The 17,937-nt window shown below is 50.5% G+C and overlaps 1 protein-coding gene across 1 annotated transcript in view; it reads right to left on the bottom strand.

Moving 5' to 3' along the window:
* DPP6 (dipeptidyl peptidase like 6) overlaps nucleotides 1-2,542 on the bottom strand; it is a gene marked incomplete at its 5' end in the record, with an annotated part of 648,278 nt that extends 645,736 nt beyond the window's left edge. Inside the window, one exon of the mRNA XM_079786477.1 lies at nucleotides 2,483-2,542. Coding sequence (XP_079642603.1) covers nucleotides 2,483-2,542 — 60 coding nt within the window. The remainder of the gene's footprint in view (nucleotides 1-2,482) is intronic.
* Nucleotides 2,543-17,937: the final 15,395 nt, after the last annotated feature.

Genomic DNA, 17,937 nt, shown 5'->3' with positions numbered 1-17,937 from the left:
CACTGAGCAGCCAGCCTAAGAGGGAGAAGTAATAACTGTTTCCCAAGCAATGCTGCACAAGAGCCAGTCATGGTGCCCTGCTGGAAGGAAGCTGCCAACAGTGACAGCACACACACGGCGAGGCAGGGAGTCCTGGCGAGACTGGCTTCCCGAGAGGCCTCTCCTCCCACAGAGCCTCAGGGCAGCTCTGATCAGCACATAAAAGGGAACACACTTATTTCGAACTCCTGAGGACATAGCTAGTATTATGGAGTTTTACATTTTAGTAAACACTGTTGTATCCTCAGTCTCGTGTGGTCTTTCTGGCATTTTCCAGCAATGACTGTGAACCCCCTGCTGTGTGAGTCCCTCGTTCACCCCAGAACACGCATGGACCCCAGCTTTCCACCACTCATATCTCAGTGCAGCGACCTTCAAGCGAACTACACACTTCAAATCCGCAAACTCCGAAGGCCAACTACAGCTTCAGTGAACTCTTCTTTGAGAAAGGGAGTTGGCATACTTTTTGCTTCGGGCAGATGGAAAGTAATCTCGCCCTTCGGGCAACAGAGGCCATCCAAGATCTCAGAGCCTGAGGGTGGGCATGACTAGAGCTGTTCTAGAGACAGAAGGTGATGTCTGCATGTGTATGTGGTGCTCAGTCCTTGGGAGTTTGCAGTGTTTGCTAAGTGAGAGGCTGATGGCTGTTTACTGAATGAAGGTGATTTAGGGACCAGGCTAACTGCATAGGGTCCTCCAACTCATAACTCACGCGCCTTCTAAGTTCTGGATTCTGTTGGAAAGCTTCCCAGAAAGCGTATTGGTGTCCATGCCCTGCAACACTATTCACATGAACGGCCTCACCAAGTCTCCCCGGCCTGTGGTGCAGCGATTCGAGCACAGCCCACTCCCCTGGCCAGTGGTGCAGTGGTTCGAGCACAGCCCACTCCCCTGGCCAGTGGTGCAGCGGTTCGAGCACAGCCACACACAGCAGGTCCTGGGCTCCATTCTGGTCCAGGGCACATACCTGGGTGTGGGTTTGCTCCCCACACACCCCACTGCAGCGCATGCTGGAGGCAACCCATCCACAATGTCTCTTTCTCGCTCTCTCTCTCCCCTCCCTCCCTCCCACTCTCTCTGAAAAGCAATGAAAAAAATATCCTCAAGTGAGGATTAACCAAGAAACAACAACAAAAGAGATCCCTGAATCTCTGAACCTCCTGAACTACACAGGTGTCTATTACTCACTGATGTGTGAAACTTCGTTATTTTTAACTTAAAATCTTACACTATCAACTCCGGCATTATTAAAAAGACACTTCCTCTGGATATTTAATATTTAATAAAGCGAGTGTGAAAAGTGTGACTACTCAGGTCATAGCTAATGAGAGGAGATCAGAGATATGACTTGCCTATTAAGTTATTTCACCCGAGGCCTGATGGAGTGGAAATTCTGGGCATTACGCCATCAAAAGAAAGGTATTCAGTCCCAAATCTGTGTCTTGCGCAGACCAAGAGATCCTTTACTCTCCAAATGAGTCCAATATCATTCCACACTTCAACTGCAGGATGTCCAGCCTCCAGCAAATAGATGTGAATGGGAGCGATCTATAACACGCTCATGAACATATAGGACTGCCTGTCTGCATGTAAAATGGATTAGGCAAAACTAGGTGCAGCAACACCAGCTAAAATCCACGGCACAGATTCGCGCTGCACACCAGATCTACCACCAAAGCAGATGTCTCCTTTCCGTTTCTAAGAACACTAGGAAGGGTTTGAAATATTTAACAAGCACATTGAAACGCGTCCTGCTGCGGGGCTCCCCTGGGCAACCAGGTGAGGATTTCCCCGCAAACCATCCCCAAGCTGAGGTGAGCCACAGAGGCGAGCGGCCAGGCCAGGGACCCTGTGGGGAGCGGGCGCACCCCGCGGAAGCGGATGGACGGTCCCCAAGTCCTGGCTACGCACCGCACAGTGGGCTGCCAGAGGCTCCTGCCCGGGCCCCTCAGACCTGCCCGCTCTCCTCCCTCTGACTGTCACGTCCTGGAAACCACGCCAGGTTCGCAGCGGCCCATTGGAGTGAATGGGCGCCCGGCCTCAGCACCTGAGGAGCGCGCGCAGACCCTGGGCGCGTCCCGTCCCGTGGGCTCTCCCGCCAGCTCCGGCCCCAGCGGTTCTGTCCAGCTTCCGCTGGCTCCGCTCCCTCCGCTGACCTCCTCCCTGAAAGCCCGGGACCTGGGGACAGCTGCCCCTGTCTCCCGCGGGGCCCGCCAGCGCCCCCAGGGCTCCGACCGGTCGTCCCAGCAGGTGCAGCGCAGAGCTGGGTCCGGTACCCGCCCCTCTCCTCGCAGACCCCGCACCAGCAGCCGTCGGGGTCACGGACACCGCGTGCGGAGGGACAGGCACCTCCGGTTCCAACTCAGCGAGGGCGACTCGCCCAATCGGCTGCCTCGCCGTGTCCTCCAGTCCCGCCCCAGCCCCTCCGTCGCGGGTCCCTTACCTTGTGGCCTTTGCCCGGGGGGCACCTGACGCTATTGGAGACTCCCGCGGTTTGATTCATGTCCAGAGAAGTCGGGGGCCCAGTTCTCCACCTTCAAAACTTGTGGGCGCGCGGCGGCGGCGAGGAGGGCGCCTCTCCAGAGGGTCGGGCGCCAGAGGCTGGCCTCGCGTCGGGGCCCCGCGGGGCTCGCTGCCCAGGCCCGTGGAACCCGCAGCCCGGCCGCAGGGAAGCCGCTGCTGGACCCACAGGGCGCTCGCAGGCCGTTCCGAGGGCGCTCTGCCCGCGCTGCCTCTCCGGGTCCAGTGCGCTCTGACCAGAGCCCCAGCAAGTCCCAGGGGGCCCCTAGCAAGGCCGGGAGGTACGTGAGGGGAGACTGGGGATGACCCACGGGAACTCCAGGACCCGCGCCGACGCCCTGGGGTGTCTCCGTGCACCGCACCGCTGTGCGCCCGGCTCTTTTGCGCTCGGGCTGAGCGGTCGTCGGTGCCGCCCAGGCCCCCGCCCGCGCGCGGCGGGTACCGCAAGTCCGAGGGGCTGGGGCTCGGCTGCTCCGCCCGCGGCTCCGCCTGCCCGGCCTTCCCGGGATGGCCGGGAGGTGGCGCCGAGGCGCTGTCAGGCGCCGCTGCTCCCGGAGGGGAGGGGAGGGGTGGCAGGGTGGGGAAGGCACCGGCTCTTTGGCGGAGTCCCCGCAGCCACAGCTGAGGACCAAGCCCGGCTGGGGCGGCGCGAGAGGCGGGACTGGGGGGCGGCGAGGCGCGAGAGGCGAGTCTGCGGTCCCACTGTTTGCAGCTCCCCAGGGCGTCCGCCTTTTCCCTGGTTCTCTCTCTCCTTTTCCTTTTTGCCTGTCAAGTCACAGCCTAATTGGGCAGCGTTCAGAGCGAATGGAAGCCGGACCCTGGGGAGCTGAGACCAGCTACCAGGAGAGACTGGAGGACTGCATAGCACAGTGAGGCGCGCAGGCCCGCGCAGGACCAGACCGCGTTGGGAGACAGGACAGTGGGCCCGAAGGTTCTTCCTAGAGGTATCCTGGGGGAGCGAGCAAGGCTGCATATTCCGGATGAAGAATCAGGCCTCACGGTCGGGTTCTGGTCCCCAGCCCCTCGCCTCACCTCCAACATCTGGAAAGTGAAGGACGGAGTTGGGTTCGCCTGTGAGAACCAGTGGCCCCTTCCTCCCAGGCCACACTGCGTGGTCACAGATTTCACTCCCAGGTGTTTGCGGATGGGTATTGTATTTCCTTTGTATTCCCAGCTCCAGATCATCTCCATTTTGTAAAATAAGCGGTTGCATTCGGTGGCTTTTGCCCACTGAGAAAGTTCAGAAGCAACTCAGGACATCTGGGTCCTGTGCCTGCTGGCCGGTTGGGGCATGGTGTGATGGGGTGGCCCGAGTGGGGCGTGGGGACAGGTGCTGGTGAGGGCTTGGCTTTGCTCTCCCTAGTGGACATCTTTGGGCAAATTATTTTTCACTTTAGTTTCCATTTCACCCTCCCCTTTTCCCGCTCAGAGGTGGGTTACAGTGCTACCTCCCAGGTGAGGAAACCAGGGTCCAAAACAGTGGTGTGTGCCGGCGCTTAGCACGGGTGGGCGGTGGCTCTGTGGTTCCCGCTGCCAGGAACTGGTGGGAGCACTTCACATTGACTTAGTCTCTTGTTTCTGGAGGTAAAATCCACACGTGTGGGCCACCCGCGCGCCTAGAGGTTCACCAAGGGGTTCCTGGCTCTCTCCCTGCCCCTCTGAGCCCTGGCAGTCACCAAGGTCACCGTGGCCTGTCCTTCCCGTTCGTGTCTGAGTGGCCCTGCTCCGGGCCAGCACATCTCAACAGCGACTTGATTCACCGTCTCTGCAGATGCCAGGGAGCCGGTGCCCAGGACCTCCCTTCGCGTCCGGGTCGAAGGAACATCTCTGATGTTAGTTTGTGCAGCTTTCCCTGCTGTGAGGGTGGGCGTGGTGACTGTAAGCTCCTCCTGTGTCGGAGCCGAAACCGGGTACCTGAGTATATGTTTTATTCTTGGCGTACCCTTTCTCTTTTTGTTTAATAGTTCTTTCCGCGATGCATGGCCCTTCTCTCATATTACATCATCAGTAGCACGAAACAAAACCCAGGTGGTGCCTTCCACACTGCTCTGAAATCCCTGCAGCGGATAGCCAAGGCCGGTAGGCTGAGCACAGGTTAGAAAGCCCTTCTGTGCGGGGCCTGCCTGCAGACGCCATCTCGCTGAGCCGCGGCGTTCCGTGGTAAACAGGGCACTTCCAACAGGCCCTGGGCGCCCTCTCCGCGCATCTGCGATAGCCACACCGCTACTCTTTAATAATTAATAGCAAGGCTAGAACATTCTGTGCGGTGTGGCCCCTTTGCTAATAGAAAGCACAGTTGAACAGTCAGAACTGGAGTTCCCATCGGTGCTCATTAGCAGTCCATTTCCCAGCCCTGGACGAGCAGAGCCTCCCGGCCCATCACAGGCTGTCGGGTGAAGAAGCAGGTGCGATAGAAATAAACGCATGCCCTCATTCTCTCCTTTCGGCCACCGCTGGCCCCTCCCCGGCCCTCTCCCACAGCCCTCCTTCCTCTGGACCCAGTGGGCTGAGTCCTTGCTCCCCTGCCGGGCAGCTGCTGTCCTCAAACCCCCAGGCGCCTCCTCAGGGGCCCTCGTGCTGGAGCCAACACTGTCTGCCCAGGATGAGGGTCACAGCGGAGTTCTCAAAGGGGAAATCCCCATGAGTAGCTACACTTCCTGCTTCCTTTCTCCAGGAACCAGGAATCAGTGCCGGGACACGTCCCATATGACAGAGTTCACCACAGCCTCCGGTCATTGGCCTCATGTGGCAACTGTTTTGGGTGTGTTTCTTAAAAATATATTTTTATTGATTTCAGAGAGGAAGGGAGAGGGAGAGACAGAAACATCAATGATCAGAATCATTGATGGGCTGCCTCCTGCATGCCCCCTACTGGGGATCAAGCCGCAACCCAGGCATGTGCCCTGACCAGGAATCGAACCGTGACCTTCTAGTTCATAGGTCTGCGCTCAACCACAGAGCCACGCTGGCCAGGCTGTTTTGGCTTTTTTATCACTTGAATTAGGAGTCTAAAAACCCAGTGCTAATGCTCAGTGTCCGAGGAGAGCATGGATATCCCAGAAGGGCAGGTGGGTCTCTGCTAACTTGCCCAGTGAGGACGCTGTGATGTCCTGTTGCTATGAGTTGTCAAATCCTGTTTCTGAGAGTAAGACTTCACCTTGACTGAGCTCCCCTGTCCCTCCGTGCCTCCCTCCTCACACCACAGGGCACTGTCCTTTTACTGATGGAAATTCCTCTCTAGTCCTCTCTTTGGGAGAAGTGGGCGGTTTCGGAAACTCGAAGGCAGCCTTCGCAGCAGGGGAGGCAGATGCAAGCCCAGGGGCGTGTTGAACTGGGACCAAAACGCAGGCTGTGTCCCCCTGGCCGGGTCTGAGGGGCTGGACTGTGGCTCATTGCTTTTCCCTTGGTGTACAGACAGGAAGTGCGGCCAGGAAAACGAAGACTCCCAGGGCTGGTTTAGCCCTGGCGTTGGTTAATATTTACTGCACGCCTCCTGAGCATCCCGTGGGCACTCGGGGGCTGGAGTCCCGGTCCGCACCAAGCACACCCCTGTCACTCAGCACCACGGGGGATTCTGGGACGCGCCTACATTCACTGATGTCCCGAGAAGATCTGTGGCGACTCAGGCTCAGTGTGGAAGCTCAGTGCCCTGGGAGCAGGGACTCATCTTCCTGCTCTGGCGGGCCATCATGTGCGCCCTGAGGGTCACCCAGCCAAACTCGTTCTTTTCACTGCTTTCTTTTTCCATATTTTTTCTTTATTGATTAAGGTATTCCAAATGTGTCCTATCCCCCTTTTGACCCCCATCCCCAAAGTCCTGCCCTCAACCTCACCCCCTGTTGTCTGCATACATCACTTATGCTTATATGCATGCATACAAGTCCTTTAGTTGATCTCTCCTCCTTACCTCCACCCTCCCCTACCTTCCCTCTGAGGTTTGAGCATCTGATCGATGCTTCTCCGTCTCTAGATCTGTTTTTGTTCATCAGTTTGTGTTGTTCATTATATTCCACAAATGAGTGAGATCATGTGATATTTATCTTTCTCTGACTGGCTTATTTCACTTAGCACAATGCTCTCCAGCTCCATCCGTGCTGTTGCAAATGGTAGGAGTTCCTTCCTTTTTACAGCAGTGTAGTATTCCATTGTGTAGATGCACCACAGTTTTTTAATCCAGTCATCTGCTGATGGGCACTTAGGCTGTTTCTAAATCTTAGCTATGGTGAATTGTGCTGCTATGAACATAGGGGTGCATATATCCTTTCTGATTGATGTTTCTAGCTTCTTGGGATATATTCTTAGAAGTGGGATCACTGGGTCAAATGGGAGTTGCCATTTTTAGTTTTTTGAGGAAACTCCATACTGTTCTCCACAGTGGCTGCACCAGTCCGCATTCCCACCAGCAGTGCACGGGGGTTCCTTTTTTCTCTGCATCCTCGCCAGCACTTGTCATTTGTTGATTTGTTGGTGATAGCCATTCTGACAGGTGTGAGATGGTACCTCATTGTCATTTTGATTTGCATCTCTCAGATGATTAGTGACTTTGAGCATTTTTTCATGTGTCTCTTGGCCTTCCTTCTGTCTTCTTTTGAAAAGATTCTATTTAGGTCCATTGCCCATTTTTTGATTGGGTTGTTTACCTTCCTTTTGTTAAGTTGTATGAGTTCCCTGTAAATGTTGGAGATGAAACCCTTACCAGAGATAACATTGGCAAATATGTTCTCCCATGCAGTGGGCTTTCTTATTGTTCTGTTGACGGTTTCTTTTGCTATGCAAAAGCTTTTTATTTTGATGTAGTCCCATTTGTTAATTGTCTCTTTAGTTTCCATTGCCCAACGGGCTGTGTCGGTGAAGATATTGCTTCAGCATATATCTGAGATTTTGCTGCCTGTGGATTCCTCTAGTATTTTTATGGTTTCCTGTCTTACATTTAAGTCTTTTACACATTTTGAGTTTATTTTTGTGTATGGTGTAAGTTGGTGGTCTAGTTTCATTTTTTTGCATGTGTCTGATCAAATTTCCCAGCACCATTTATTGAAGAGACTGTCTTCTCTCCATTGTATGTTCTTGCCTCCTTTGTCAAATACTAATTGAGCACAGTGGTTTTGGTCATTTTCTGGATTCTCTATTCTGTTCCATTGGTCTATATGTCTGTTCTTGTGCCAGTACCAGGCTGTTTTGAGAACAGTGGCTTTGTAATATAGCTTGAAATCTGGTATTGAGATTCCTCCTACTCTGTTCTTCTTTCTCAGGATCGCTGCAGCTATTCATTTTTGTTTTTTGTTTTGTTTTGTTTTATTTTATTCCAGATGAATTTTTGGAGAGTTCTTTCTAGATATATGAAATATGCTGTTGGTATTTTAATGGGGTAGTGCATTGAATCTATAGATTGCTTTGGGTAGTATGGACATTTTAATGATGCTGATTCTACCAACCCATGAACACAGTATGTTCTTCCATCTGTTTATGTCTTCCTCTATCTCTTTTTTCAGTGTCCTGTAGTTTTCCGCGTATAGGTCTTTTACCTCTTTAGTTAAGTTTATTCCTAGGTATCTTAATTTTTTTGGTACAATGATAATTGGGATTGTTTTTTTAATCTCTTTCTATAAGTTCACTATTGGTGTATAAAAATGCCATAGATTTCTTGGTGTTAATTTTGTATCCTGCTACAGTGCCGAATTCAACACCTTGGGCCACTGTTAAAAGACGGTGGGTTATGCGACCCGGCTCACTGGGAAGTAGCCCGAGGTTCTTGGGGAAGCAATGCCCACCGACGAGAAGTCTGTTCTAAGCACCTGCTCTCGGAAGCTGTTCTTCGTGGGAGACTCGCATGGCCGTGCCATTGCCGGTGCCTCGGTGCGTCCCTGGCTCCCTGGCGCAACTGAAAGGCTGGCTCTGCCTGTTTGACACCTGCCTGTCTGTGCTTCGGTGCCTCCTACCTCGGTCTACTGGGTCTTCCCAGTGGACAGCGGGTTATTTAACCTTTAAACGTCCTCTCCAGGCATTCCGCAAGGAACGGGCAGGGACGGGGAGAAATGCCCTTGCTTGTGATGGGAGGGCGGCCCCAGGCTCTCCGTCTCTTGTTGGGAAAGTCAGCCTCTGGGACAGAGGCCCACAGTCAGCTCACAGTCGGCTCACGGTGAGCTCCGACACAGGGCAGGGCTGAGCCTGTCTTCCCAGCCTGCTAGTGCTACTAGTCCTGCCCGCACCCTCTCTGCCACTCCCAGTCCGGCCAGCCCAGCTGGGCACCGCAGGCTCTGAGCGGGTGGCATGAGGCCTTTACAGCACAGCCTAGCAGCCATAGTCTTCATGTGGTTTATCAGATGTTATGAAGGCCCATCAGGATTAGAAGGACAAGAGGCCTCAGCAGGATGTAGCCGGCACACTCAGCTTCCGTCTGTGGGGGTCAGGAGGTGGGGGCAGTGTGCCTCTCAGCCGGGGCCCAGGAAGGACAGGCTACTCCTGGGAGCGTGCAGGCTGAGGCTGTGTGTGGAAGGAATCAGTGCAAACAGTGGGTACACAGTCATTGGTGCTGAAGCTGGCAGAGCTGTGGCCTTGGGGCTCCCCCAGTGAGGGCCCCGTCTGGAGCCTGCAGAAGCGACACTGTTGACCCAGCGAGGCACAGCGGGTTCCAAAGGACAGTGAAGGAAATCGGTATAATCACATCATCTACTTACATTCCACATCTCACTCATATGTGGGATCTAATGAACACAATAAACTGGTGAATAACATGGAACCAGAGGCATGGGAGCATGGAACAGACTGACGACTCTCAGAGCTCATACGCATGTATGCACATCAGGGTGCTGAAGGCCGGGAGGGGCAGGAACCTGGGGGCGGGGCGGGGAGGGAACATCTGCAATGCTCTCGACAATAAAGACAAACAAGAAATCGGTGGTATCTCCCAGTGAGGGTCTGCCGCTAGCTCCCTGACTCCCCAGCGAGGCTGTCGGACTGGACTTGTTCTGACGTTAGGAAGTTTCAGGAAAAGATGAGCCGTCCATTCTCCTGCCCTCAACAAACAAGCTATTGTGACTAAGTGACTCTCTCCCCACCGCCTTTTCCGAACAGACACCGCCCGAGCCAGGATCCGTAATCTGGGTCTGATGGATGCGTCACTCCTGAAAATGGATGGGCGCCTTTGTGATTGATGGGGTCGAGTCAGCTCAGTGTAGCAAATTATTCTCTCTATAATTCCATAAAATACCCATGGGACAAAGTGCACTACTTGGTCTTACTGTTTTAATTAGGTGCTGAAATCAGGCTGGGTGGGTTCGGCAGAGGGGCCTGGATCAGGGCCCCGTTTCTTTGCTGGTGTGTCTTTACCTGCCTTCCCCCTCTGCCCCTCTCTGTGCCAACCCAGGGTTCCTGCTGACTGCCCGTGCCTTCCCCTCTGCCGGGCACGCACTGAGGCAGGCCTCGTGTGGGGTACATGCTGGAATCGCTCTTCCATCCCTCTTTTGTATGTATGTATTTATTCTTATTATTTTTAAATTCTCACTCAAGAATATGTTTATTGATTTGAGAGAGAGAAATTGATGTTAGAGAAACATTGATTGGTTGCCTCCTGAATCAAACCCGAAACCTGTGTATGTGCCCTGACCAGGACTTGACCCACAACCTTTTTTATTTTTTCTTATTATTTTTTTATTTTTTATCTTTTTGGTGCACAAGACGATGCTCCAACCAGCTGAGCCACCCAGCAGGGCTGCTCCCACTTCTTCAGACGCGGGTGCAGGCAGTTCCTCAGCAGGGCCTGCACACTCAGCCCGCAGCCTACTGATGCCGTCCCGTGAATTCACCAGGAATTTGGTTCCAAATATGATATTGATGGTCAGTATATACACCTGGGTCAAGTATGACTTCAAACTGTTTTTGAGAGAGGGAGAGGAGGGAGTGTGTGGAGAGAGAGAGAGAGAGAGAGAGAGAGAGAGAGAGAGAGAGAGAGACTTCGATTTGCTGTTCCACTTATTGATGCACTCTTGTTGATTCTTGTGTGTGCCCTGACCGGGGATCTAACCTGCAACCTTGGTGTATTGGGATGACGCTCCAACCAACTGAGCCACCCGGCCAGGGCTCCAAATGATGTCAAACTTAAAGACTGCTTTCTCTTGAAATTGTCAGAGATCCGAGGACCAAAGGCAGCTGCTGCTAGGAAATCTACCCTCAAAGATTGCCAAGTTGTTACTTGTCATTAATTTTTCTTAAACTTATGATGGCTTTAAAACTAAAATTAACTGCACATTTTTTCTATTTTGAGAGAAAATGAAAAAATGGAATAATTTTATTGATGAATCAAAAAAAATTTTTAAAGTGAGAGTAAGGATTATTGTTGTTGTTAATCCCCACCCAAGAATATTTTTTTAATTGATTTTTAGAGAGAGTGGAAGGGAGGGGAGGAGAGAGAAATAATCAATGAGAGAGACATTGATTGGTTGCCTCCTGAACTCATCCTGACCAGGGCCAGGGATGGAACCTGTAACCCAGGTACATGCCCTTGACTGGGAATCAAACCTAAAACTTCAGTGAGCAGGCTGGCCTAACCACTGAGAAACCCGGCCAGGGTGAGAGTAAGAATACTTTAATGTAATAAGAATGTTTTTTACCCATTTCATTGAATTGCAACAATTTTCAACTGTTTTTAGTCTGGTTGTTCTGGATTGTCTCTCCGTTGTAAGAGATGGCATGCTGCATTAGATGTTCAAAAGCCTGAAACACACAAAGACCCATCCTGTGTGTGTCAGTTAAACTTTATAATGAAAAGGAATCCTAGGTATAGGGGATGTATTGGAAATATAATGTTTTCTTAACCATAGCTACATTGAATTTAGGATTACAGCAATTCCGAATGAATCTTTTTATCAGCACTAACTTAGAGGAATGTTTTTGCCCCTTAGAATTACTGTCTAGACCCGTGGTCGGCAAACTGTGGCTCGTGAGCCACATGCGGCTCTTTGGACCCTTGAGTGTGGCTCTTCAACAAAATACCACGGCCTGGGCAAGTCTATTTTGACGAAGTGGTGTTAGAAGAAGTTTAAGTTTAAAAAATTTGGCTCTCAAAAGAAATTTCAATCGTTGTACTGTTGATATTTGGCTCTGTTGACTAATGAGTTTGCCAACCACTAGTCTAGACTCAATATTACTGAAGTATAAACATCATTATCCTTTGGTTTATTATCCTCATTCTGGATTTTCTCCATTTAAGAGAGAGGCATCCTTCTCACTCTATCCCTTCTCCTCTGTCTCCTTGACCCTGGAATTCCCACTATTTCATCCGTTTTTCTTTTTTGGACGGGGGTGACCTACAAAGATGAGAGCTTTCCTTTAAAACTTAGACTTGCCTTGAAGAAGGTGGGCAGGTCCGTGGCCATGGTGGGTGTGTACACGCGTGTCCTCGCTGACAGAAGACGGGGCTCAGTGAGTCCTGCTATGAGCCTGAGTGGGCGCCCGGGGAAGAGGGCAGTGCCGTGTGCCTGAGTGAGGTGGGCAATGAGTTGCATGGCAGACGATGCTAGAAACTCTCTGTAAGGGGGACCGGGATGGCTCTCTGCCCATGAACCTCGCCCTCTCTGGCCTTCAATTTCTCCATCGGAGATGCACTTCTTTGCAATTTGAAAGATGACAAAACCTAACGCAATACTTTCCAGGCACAATACCAGTTATGTGGTGTGTGCACATCCAATGGCCTCATTGATCCTTTCTCTCAAATGGAAGATATATAAACAGACTGAGGGTGTGATGTGGGCACCCAGGGCCCTGACGGGGCTCACAAGGAGACACAGAGGTGGTCGTGGGGAAAGAAGCAGGTGCTAGGGACACCATCTTTCACAGTTCTTATGACAGGTGACTGTTGGGAATATCGGACAAGCTCCCTAAATTGAAATGCGCATGTGCCAAGTGTCCCAATGAAAATGTAAGTGAGAGACTTGGCGGGATGGCGGCGCGGCTCCGTGTTCAATGAGTAATTGTTGCCCAGTTCACCTCCTGCCTGGGAGCAGGATGGGGAGGACCCGGGGTCCAACTGTCACCAGGAAAGGATGTGTGGGGGGTGACAAGCCTGCAGCTGCCAAGAGCCCTTCACATTTGTTATTCTTAATCCTCACCTGAGGATAAGTCCCATGGGCTTTCAGAGAGAGTGGGAGGGAGGCAGGGAGGGAGGGAGGAGAATGAGGAGGAGAGAGAAAGAGTGAGAGAGAGAGAGAGAGAGAAACATCGATGTGAGAGAGACACATCAACTGGTTGCCTCCCACATGTGCAGGTCGATGCTCTAGCCACTGAGCCACGCCACCGGGGGCAGCCTTCACATTTGACCACATGGAGCCTGACTCCCTGGGCCAAAAACACCTGCTGTGGAGTCAGGAGGCGGAGGGGCTTTGCGACCCTGCTGCTGCTTGCCGCACCTGCGCTTTTAGCACCTTCCGTTTCTGTAGCACAAAACATTTGCCAGGCGTTGCCGAGTCCCTTCCCAGCACAGCACGTGGGTCTTCTCCCGTTGTGACCGGGAGTTTGAGGAATGTCTGCACGCCATGGGTCTCCTTCTCTTGGTTATGACTTTGCTGGTGTTTATGACGCAGCCTGGGGATGTTGCACTTCAATGTGAAGAGGGAAATAGCTTTTAACTAAAAAGAAAATGAATCTGCCCAGCAGGCGTGACTCAGTTTGTTGAGTGTCCCCCCAGGAGGTCACCAGTTCCATGCAGGGGTTGTGGGCTTGATCCCCAGTAGGGGGTGTGCAGGAGGCAGTTGATTGATGTTTCTCTTTGGATGTTTTTATCTCTCTCTCCCTCTCTCTTCCTCTCTGAAATCAATTAAAAAACATATCCTATATAATAATAGAGTAATATGCAAATTAAGCATCACTCCGCGACAAAATGGCGGCCCCCATACCCACAAGATGGCGGCGCCCAGTCCCCTCAGCCCCGCTGCTGGAGTGTCTGGCCTGTCCCACCAGCAAACAGAGCACTGAGAGCAGGGCATGGTTGCTTCCTTAGTGCTGCTGCAGCGGGAAGCCAACAGGCCCTGCACATACGGAGCCAGCGGAGGAGCAGGGCATGGAGTCTTCCCAATGGTTGCCGCAGGGATCTGGAAGACGCCAGGCCCTGCACACATGGAGCCGGTGGAGGAGCAGGGCCTGTCGCCACGGGGCATACAGAGCCGGCAGAGGGCAGGGCCTGGAGTCTTCCCGTTGGTCGCCGCGGCGATCAGGAAGATGCCAGGCCTTGCACACACGGAGCCAGCAGAGGGCATGGCGTCTTCCTGATGGTCGCTGAGGCGGGAAGACTCCAGTGCCAGCAGAGCAGGGCATGGCGGCTTCCTTAGTGGGGCAGTGGCAGAGAAGTCCCCAGACATGGCAGACAGAGCCCAGACAGCAGGGCTTGGGGGCTTCCTTAGTGGGGCAGTGGCGGTGGGAACACCCCCAGGCCCCGCAGACAGAGCCTGAACAACAGGGCATGGGGGCTTCCTTAGTGTGTCCATGTCTGGGAAGCCCCCAGGCCCGGCAGACAGAGCACACTGCAGGGCATTGGGGCTTCCTTCACATGGCACATGGCGGCGGCAGGCAGAGAGCCACAGCAGGGCATGGGGGCTTCATCTCCATGGCTGCAGGGAAACCTCCAGGCCCCTCAGAGAGCAGAGAACCATGGGGAGTGGGCCTAAGCCATCAGTAGGATATCCTCTGAGAGCTCCTGGATTGTAGAGGGTGCAGGTTGGGCTGAGGGACCCCCGTGCACGAATTTCGTGCACCGGGCCTCTAGTTTAGAAATAAAATGGATCATTTATTATTAAACAGAGATTATCTAAACCAGGGGAGGGGAACATCCAGCCCTTGGGCCATATAAGTCCCACAAAATTATTTTATCTGGCCCTGCCAAGGCATTAGGGGTGAGTTAATTAAACGCTTGACCAACTATAGCAGGCTGATGTTTAAGCTGATAATTTTGTATGGCCCACAAATGATGGTATAGATACCCAAATGTTCCTTCGCAGAAAAAAAGGTTCCCTACCCCTGTTCTAAGCCACACCAAGGAAAGTAAAGGGAAAAAGGAACAATCTCTGAGCAGGAAGATTGGATTCCTGTCCCTTAGCTGGGCCTCAGGATCACAGCTGCGCACGGACAGTTTCAGCACCACATGTGATATCATCTGAACCCCACTGGGCGTCGCTGAGCTGCCAACAGCCCTTTCAATTTCCTTCCTTCTCGTTGTTTTCGTTTCTCAGAGCAGCAACTCCCTGGTTTTGTGTACCTTATTATACTCATCCTCGGCATCTTGCTGTCCGTGCTTGTTTCCCTGGAGTTACCTCCCAGGACAGCCTCACCTTCCAGGTGAAAGTGTAATCCCTACGGATCGTGGGACAGCGCCTCCCGGGACGAGTTTGGGCCCCTTCTCCCCTTCCTACAGGTCTCCCAAGTGTCAGTTACTGTGTCAACATGGGTCCCAATGGGGCTCCCCTTTTTGTACTAAATTCACGCTGTGGGAGCATTAGCATGAGCCAACCAGCTGGTGTTATGAATGAACTACACTGCTGGTGTGTTTTTGTCACAAAATAATGTGCATCAGAAACATGTATACCAGGTAACACAAACATAAATGAAAAAAACGTGTTCTCGCTGTCCACGTCTACCCTCAGCTAATTCAGTGTTCGCAGAGACTTTAGAGAACGTAACTATTATAATAAAAAGAATTGACCGTACCTCTCTTTTTTTGAGTGATTTAACATCTGCATTTTCTTAAATTTATGTTTTCATTATGGTTGACCTGCAATATCATATTAGTTTCAGATGTGCAGCATAGTGATTAGACATGTATATACCTTACAAAGTGATTCCCCATAAGTCCAGTACCCACCTGGCACCGTCCACAGTTATTAGAATACTAGAGGCCCAGTGGACGAAAATTTTTGCACTGGGGGGTGGGGTCCCTCAGCCCGGTCTTCCCCCTCTCACAGTCCAGGAGCCCTCAGGGGATGTCCTACGGGAGGCCATTGGGCCAATCAGGGGAAGGCACTGCCCCCATCACCCCGCTGCTGCTGCCACTGCCAGCTGCCATTGCTACCGGCCCTCGGCCCTCACAGCCGCTGCACCTTTGTCCTGAAGGACATAGGGAAGACGTCCAGTCTATCTGGTCTAATTAGCATATTACCATTTTATTAGTATAAATTGTTGACTACCAGGTGTTCCGGTTAGTAATGCGGATTTTGTAATCAAAGAAAACATGATAATTTCAAGAGAAACATCAAAAGTGCTTTATTCAAAGGAATGTCCATCGCTAGCTACACATTTTCCCCATCTTTAGGTAATTTGTGGATACTGTCCCAATAGAACTTTTCTTGTTTTGAGGCAAACCATTCAGAGACCCAATTTTCCACTTCTTCGTACGTTTTGAGGTGCTGCTCAGAAAGTGAGTGTGCCATTGATCAGAACAAGTGGTCATCTGAAGGAGGAAGGGCTGGTGAATATGCCGGGTGGGTTAATACTTCCCAGGCAAGATCTTTTAACCTATCTTTAACTGTTTTTGAAGTGTGTGATGGTGCATCATCATGAAGCAAAATTACTTTACCGTGTCTTCTGGCACATTCTGATCGTTTTACGATCAAAGCGTGGTTCAAATTGATTATTTGTTGTCGGTAGCGATCAGTATTAATGGTTTCACCTGGTTTTAGAAGCTCATAATACACCACACCTTCCTGATCCCACCAAGTGCAGAGCATTGTCTTCTTTCCGAAGCGATTTGGCCTTGAATCAACACATGATTTTGTGTACTTGGGATTCTCAAATCCACTTTTCATCGCCAGTCACAATTCGATGCAAAAAAGACTTTCTTTCATGCCTTGAAGCACATTTTACTGATGACTTTTTGGTTTTCCATTTGTCTTTCGTTCAGTTGATGTGACATCCATTTTCCTTCCTTTAAAATCTTTCCCATTGCTTGTAAACTATCGGAAATTGTTTGCCGAGCAACATTTAATTTTTCTGCAAGTTGTTTTTTAGTTTGACACACATCTTCATCGAATAATGGTTGTAATTGTTGGTCTTCAGACTTTTTTGGTTGACCAGGACATTCTTTGTCTTTCACATCAAAATCATCACTTTTAAAGTGTTTAAACAAGCATTCACAAGTATCTTGAGATGGAGCATGTTCACCATAGGCTTCCTGAAGTATACGATAACTTTTTCATCAAAATAAAGTAATTAATTAAAACTTCCTGCAAATGCTCTTTTTGGTGTGTGTGGGGGGGCACGAAACTCGACATTTTTAAGCGTAAACTATAATGTTAACACCTTCAGAAAATTTGACATATGAAGTTTCGAAGCTTGCTGTCAATACAACAAAATAGCATACATATCAAATCGCATATATATCAACATATGTGTAACTCCATCTATTGAAAAAAATCCTCATTATTAACCAGTACACCTGGTATATCCCTATGCTGTACCTTATATCCCCTGACTATTCTGTAACTACCAATCTGTACTCTCAATCCCTTCACTTTTTTCACCTAGTCCCCAACCTGCCTCACATCTGACAACCATAAATTGGTTCTCTGTATCTATGAGTTTGTTAGCTTGTTTATTATTTTTTTTTATTTTTATTTTTTAAATATATTTTATTGATTTTTCACAGAGAGGAAGAGAGAGGGATAGAGAGTTAGAAACATCGATGATAGAGAAACATCGATCAGCTGCCTCTTGCACAACCCCCACTGGGGATGTGCCCGCAACCAAGGTACATGCCCTTTGACCGGAATCGAACCTGGGACCCTTCCGTCCGCAGGCCGACGCTCTATCCACTGAGCCAAACCGGTTTCGGCTTTTGTTTGTTTTTTAAAGATTCCACATATAAGTGAAATCATAAGGTATTTGTTTTTCTCTGGCTGACTTATTTCACTTAGCATAATACCTTCTAGGTCCATCCATGCTGTCACAAATGGTAAGATTTCATCCTTTTTTATGGCCGAGCAATATCCCATTGTACATATGTACCACTTTTCTTTATCCAAGTGTCTACTGATGGGCACATAGGTTGCTTCAATATCTTGGCTATTATAAATAATGCTGCAATGAACATAGGGGTGCACATATCTTTTTGAATTAGTATTTTGGGTTTATTCAACTAAATCCCCAGAAGTGGAATTGCTGGGTCGTTCGTAAGGCAGTTCTATATTTTATTTTTGAGGACCCTCCAAACTGTTTTCCATAGTGGCTGTGCCAATTTGTCTTCCCACCTACAGTCATCTGCATTTTGGTTTGGCTTAAATATTTAATTCCCTTTGTGTGTGTGTATGTGCTTGTGTTGCAATAAAAGAAATAACTATATTCATTCTCTCAAATTGCTATGGATTATTTAATCAACACATATTTCTATAGCTCCTAGTT

The sequence above is a fragment of the Cnephaeus nilssonii genome (genome assembly GCF_951640355.1).
Source record: "Cnephaeus nilssonii genome assembly, chromosome: 12".
NCBI classification, from domain to species: Eukaryota; Metazoa; Chordata; class Mammalia; order Chiroptera; family Vespertilionidae; genus Cnephaeus; species Cnephaeus nilssonii.
Note: the sequence above shows the minus strand (reverse complement) of the source record. Positions and strands in the feature narration are given on the sequence as shown.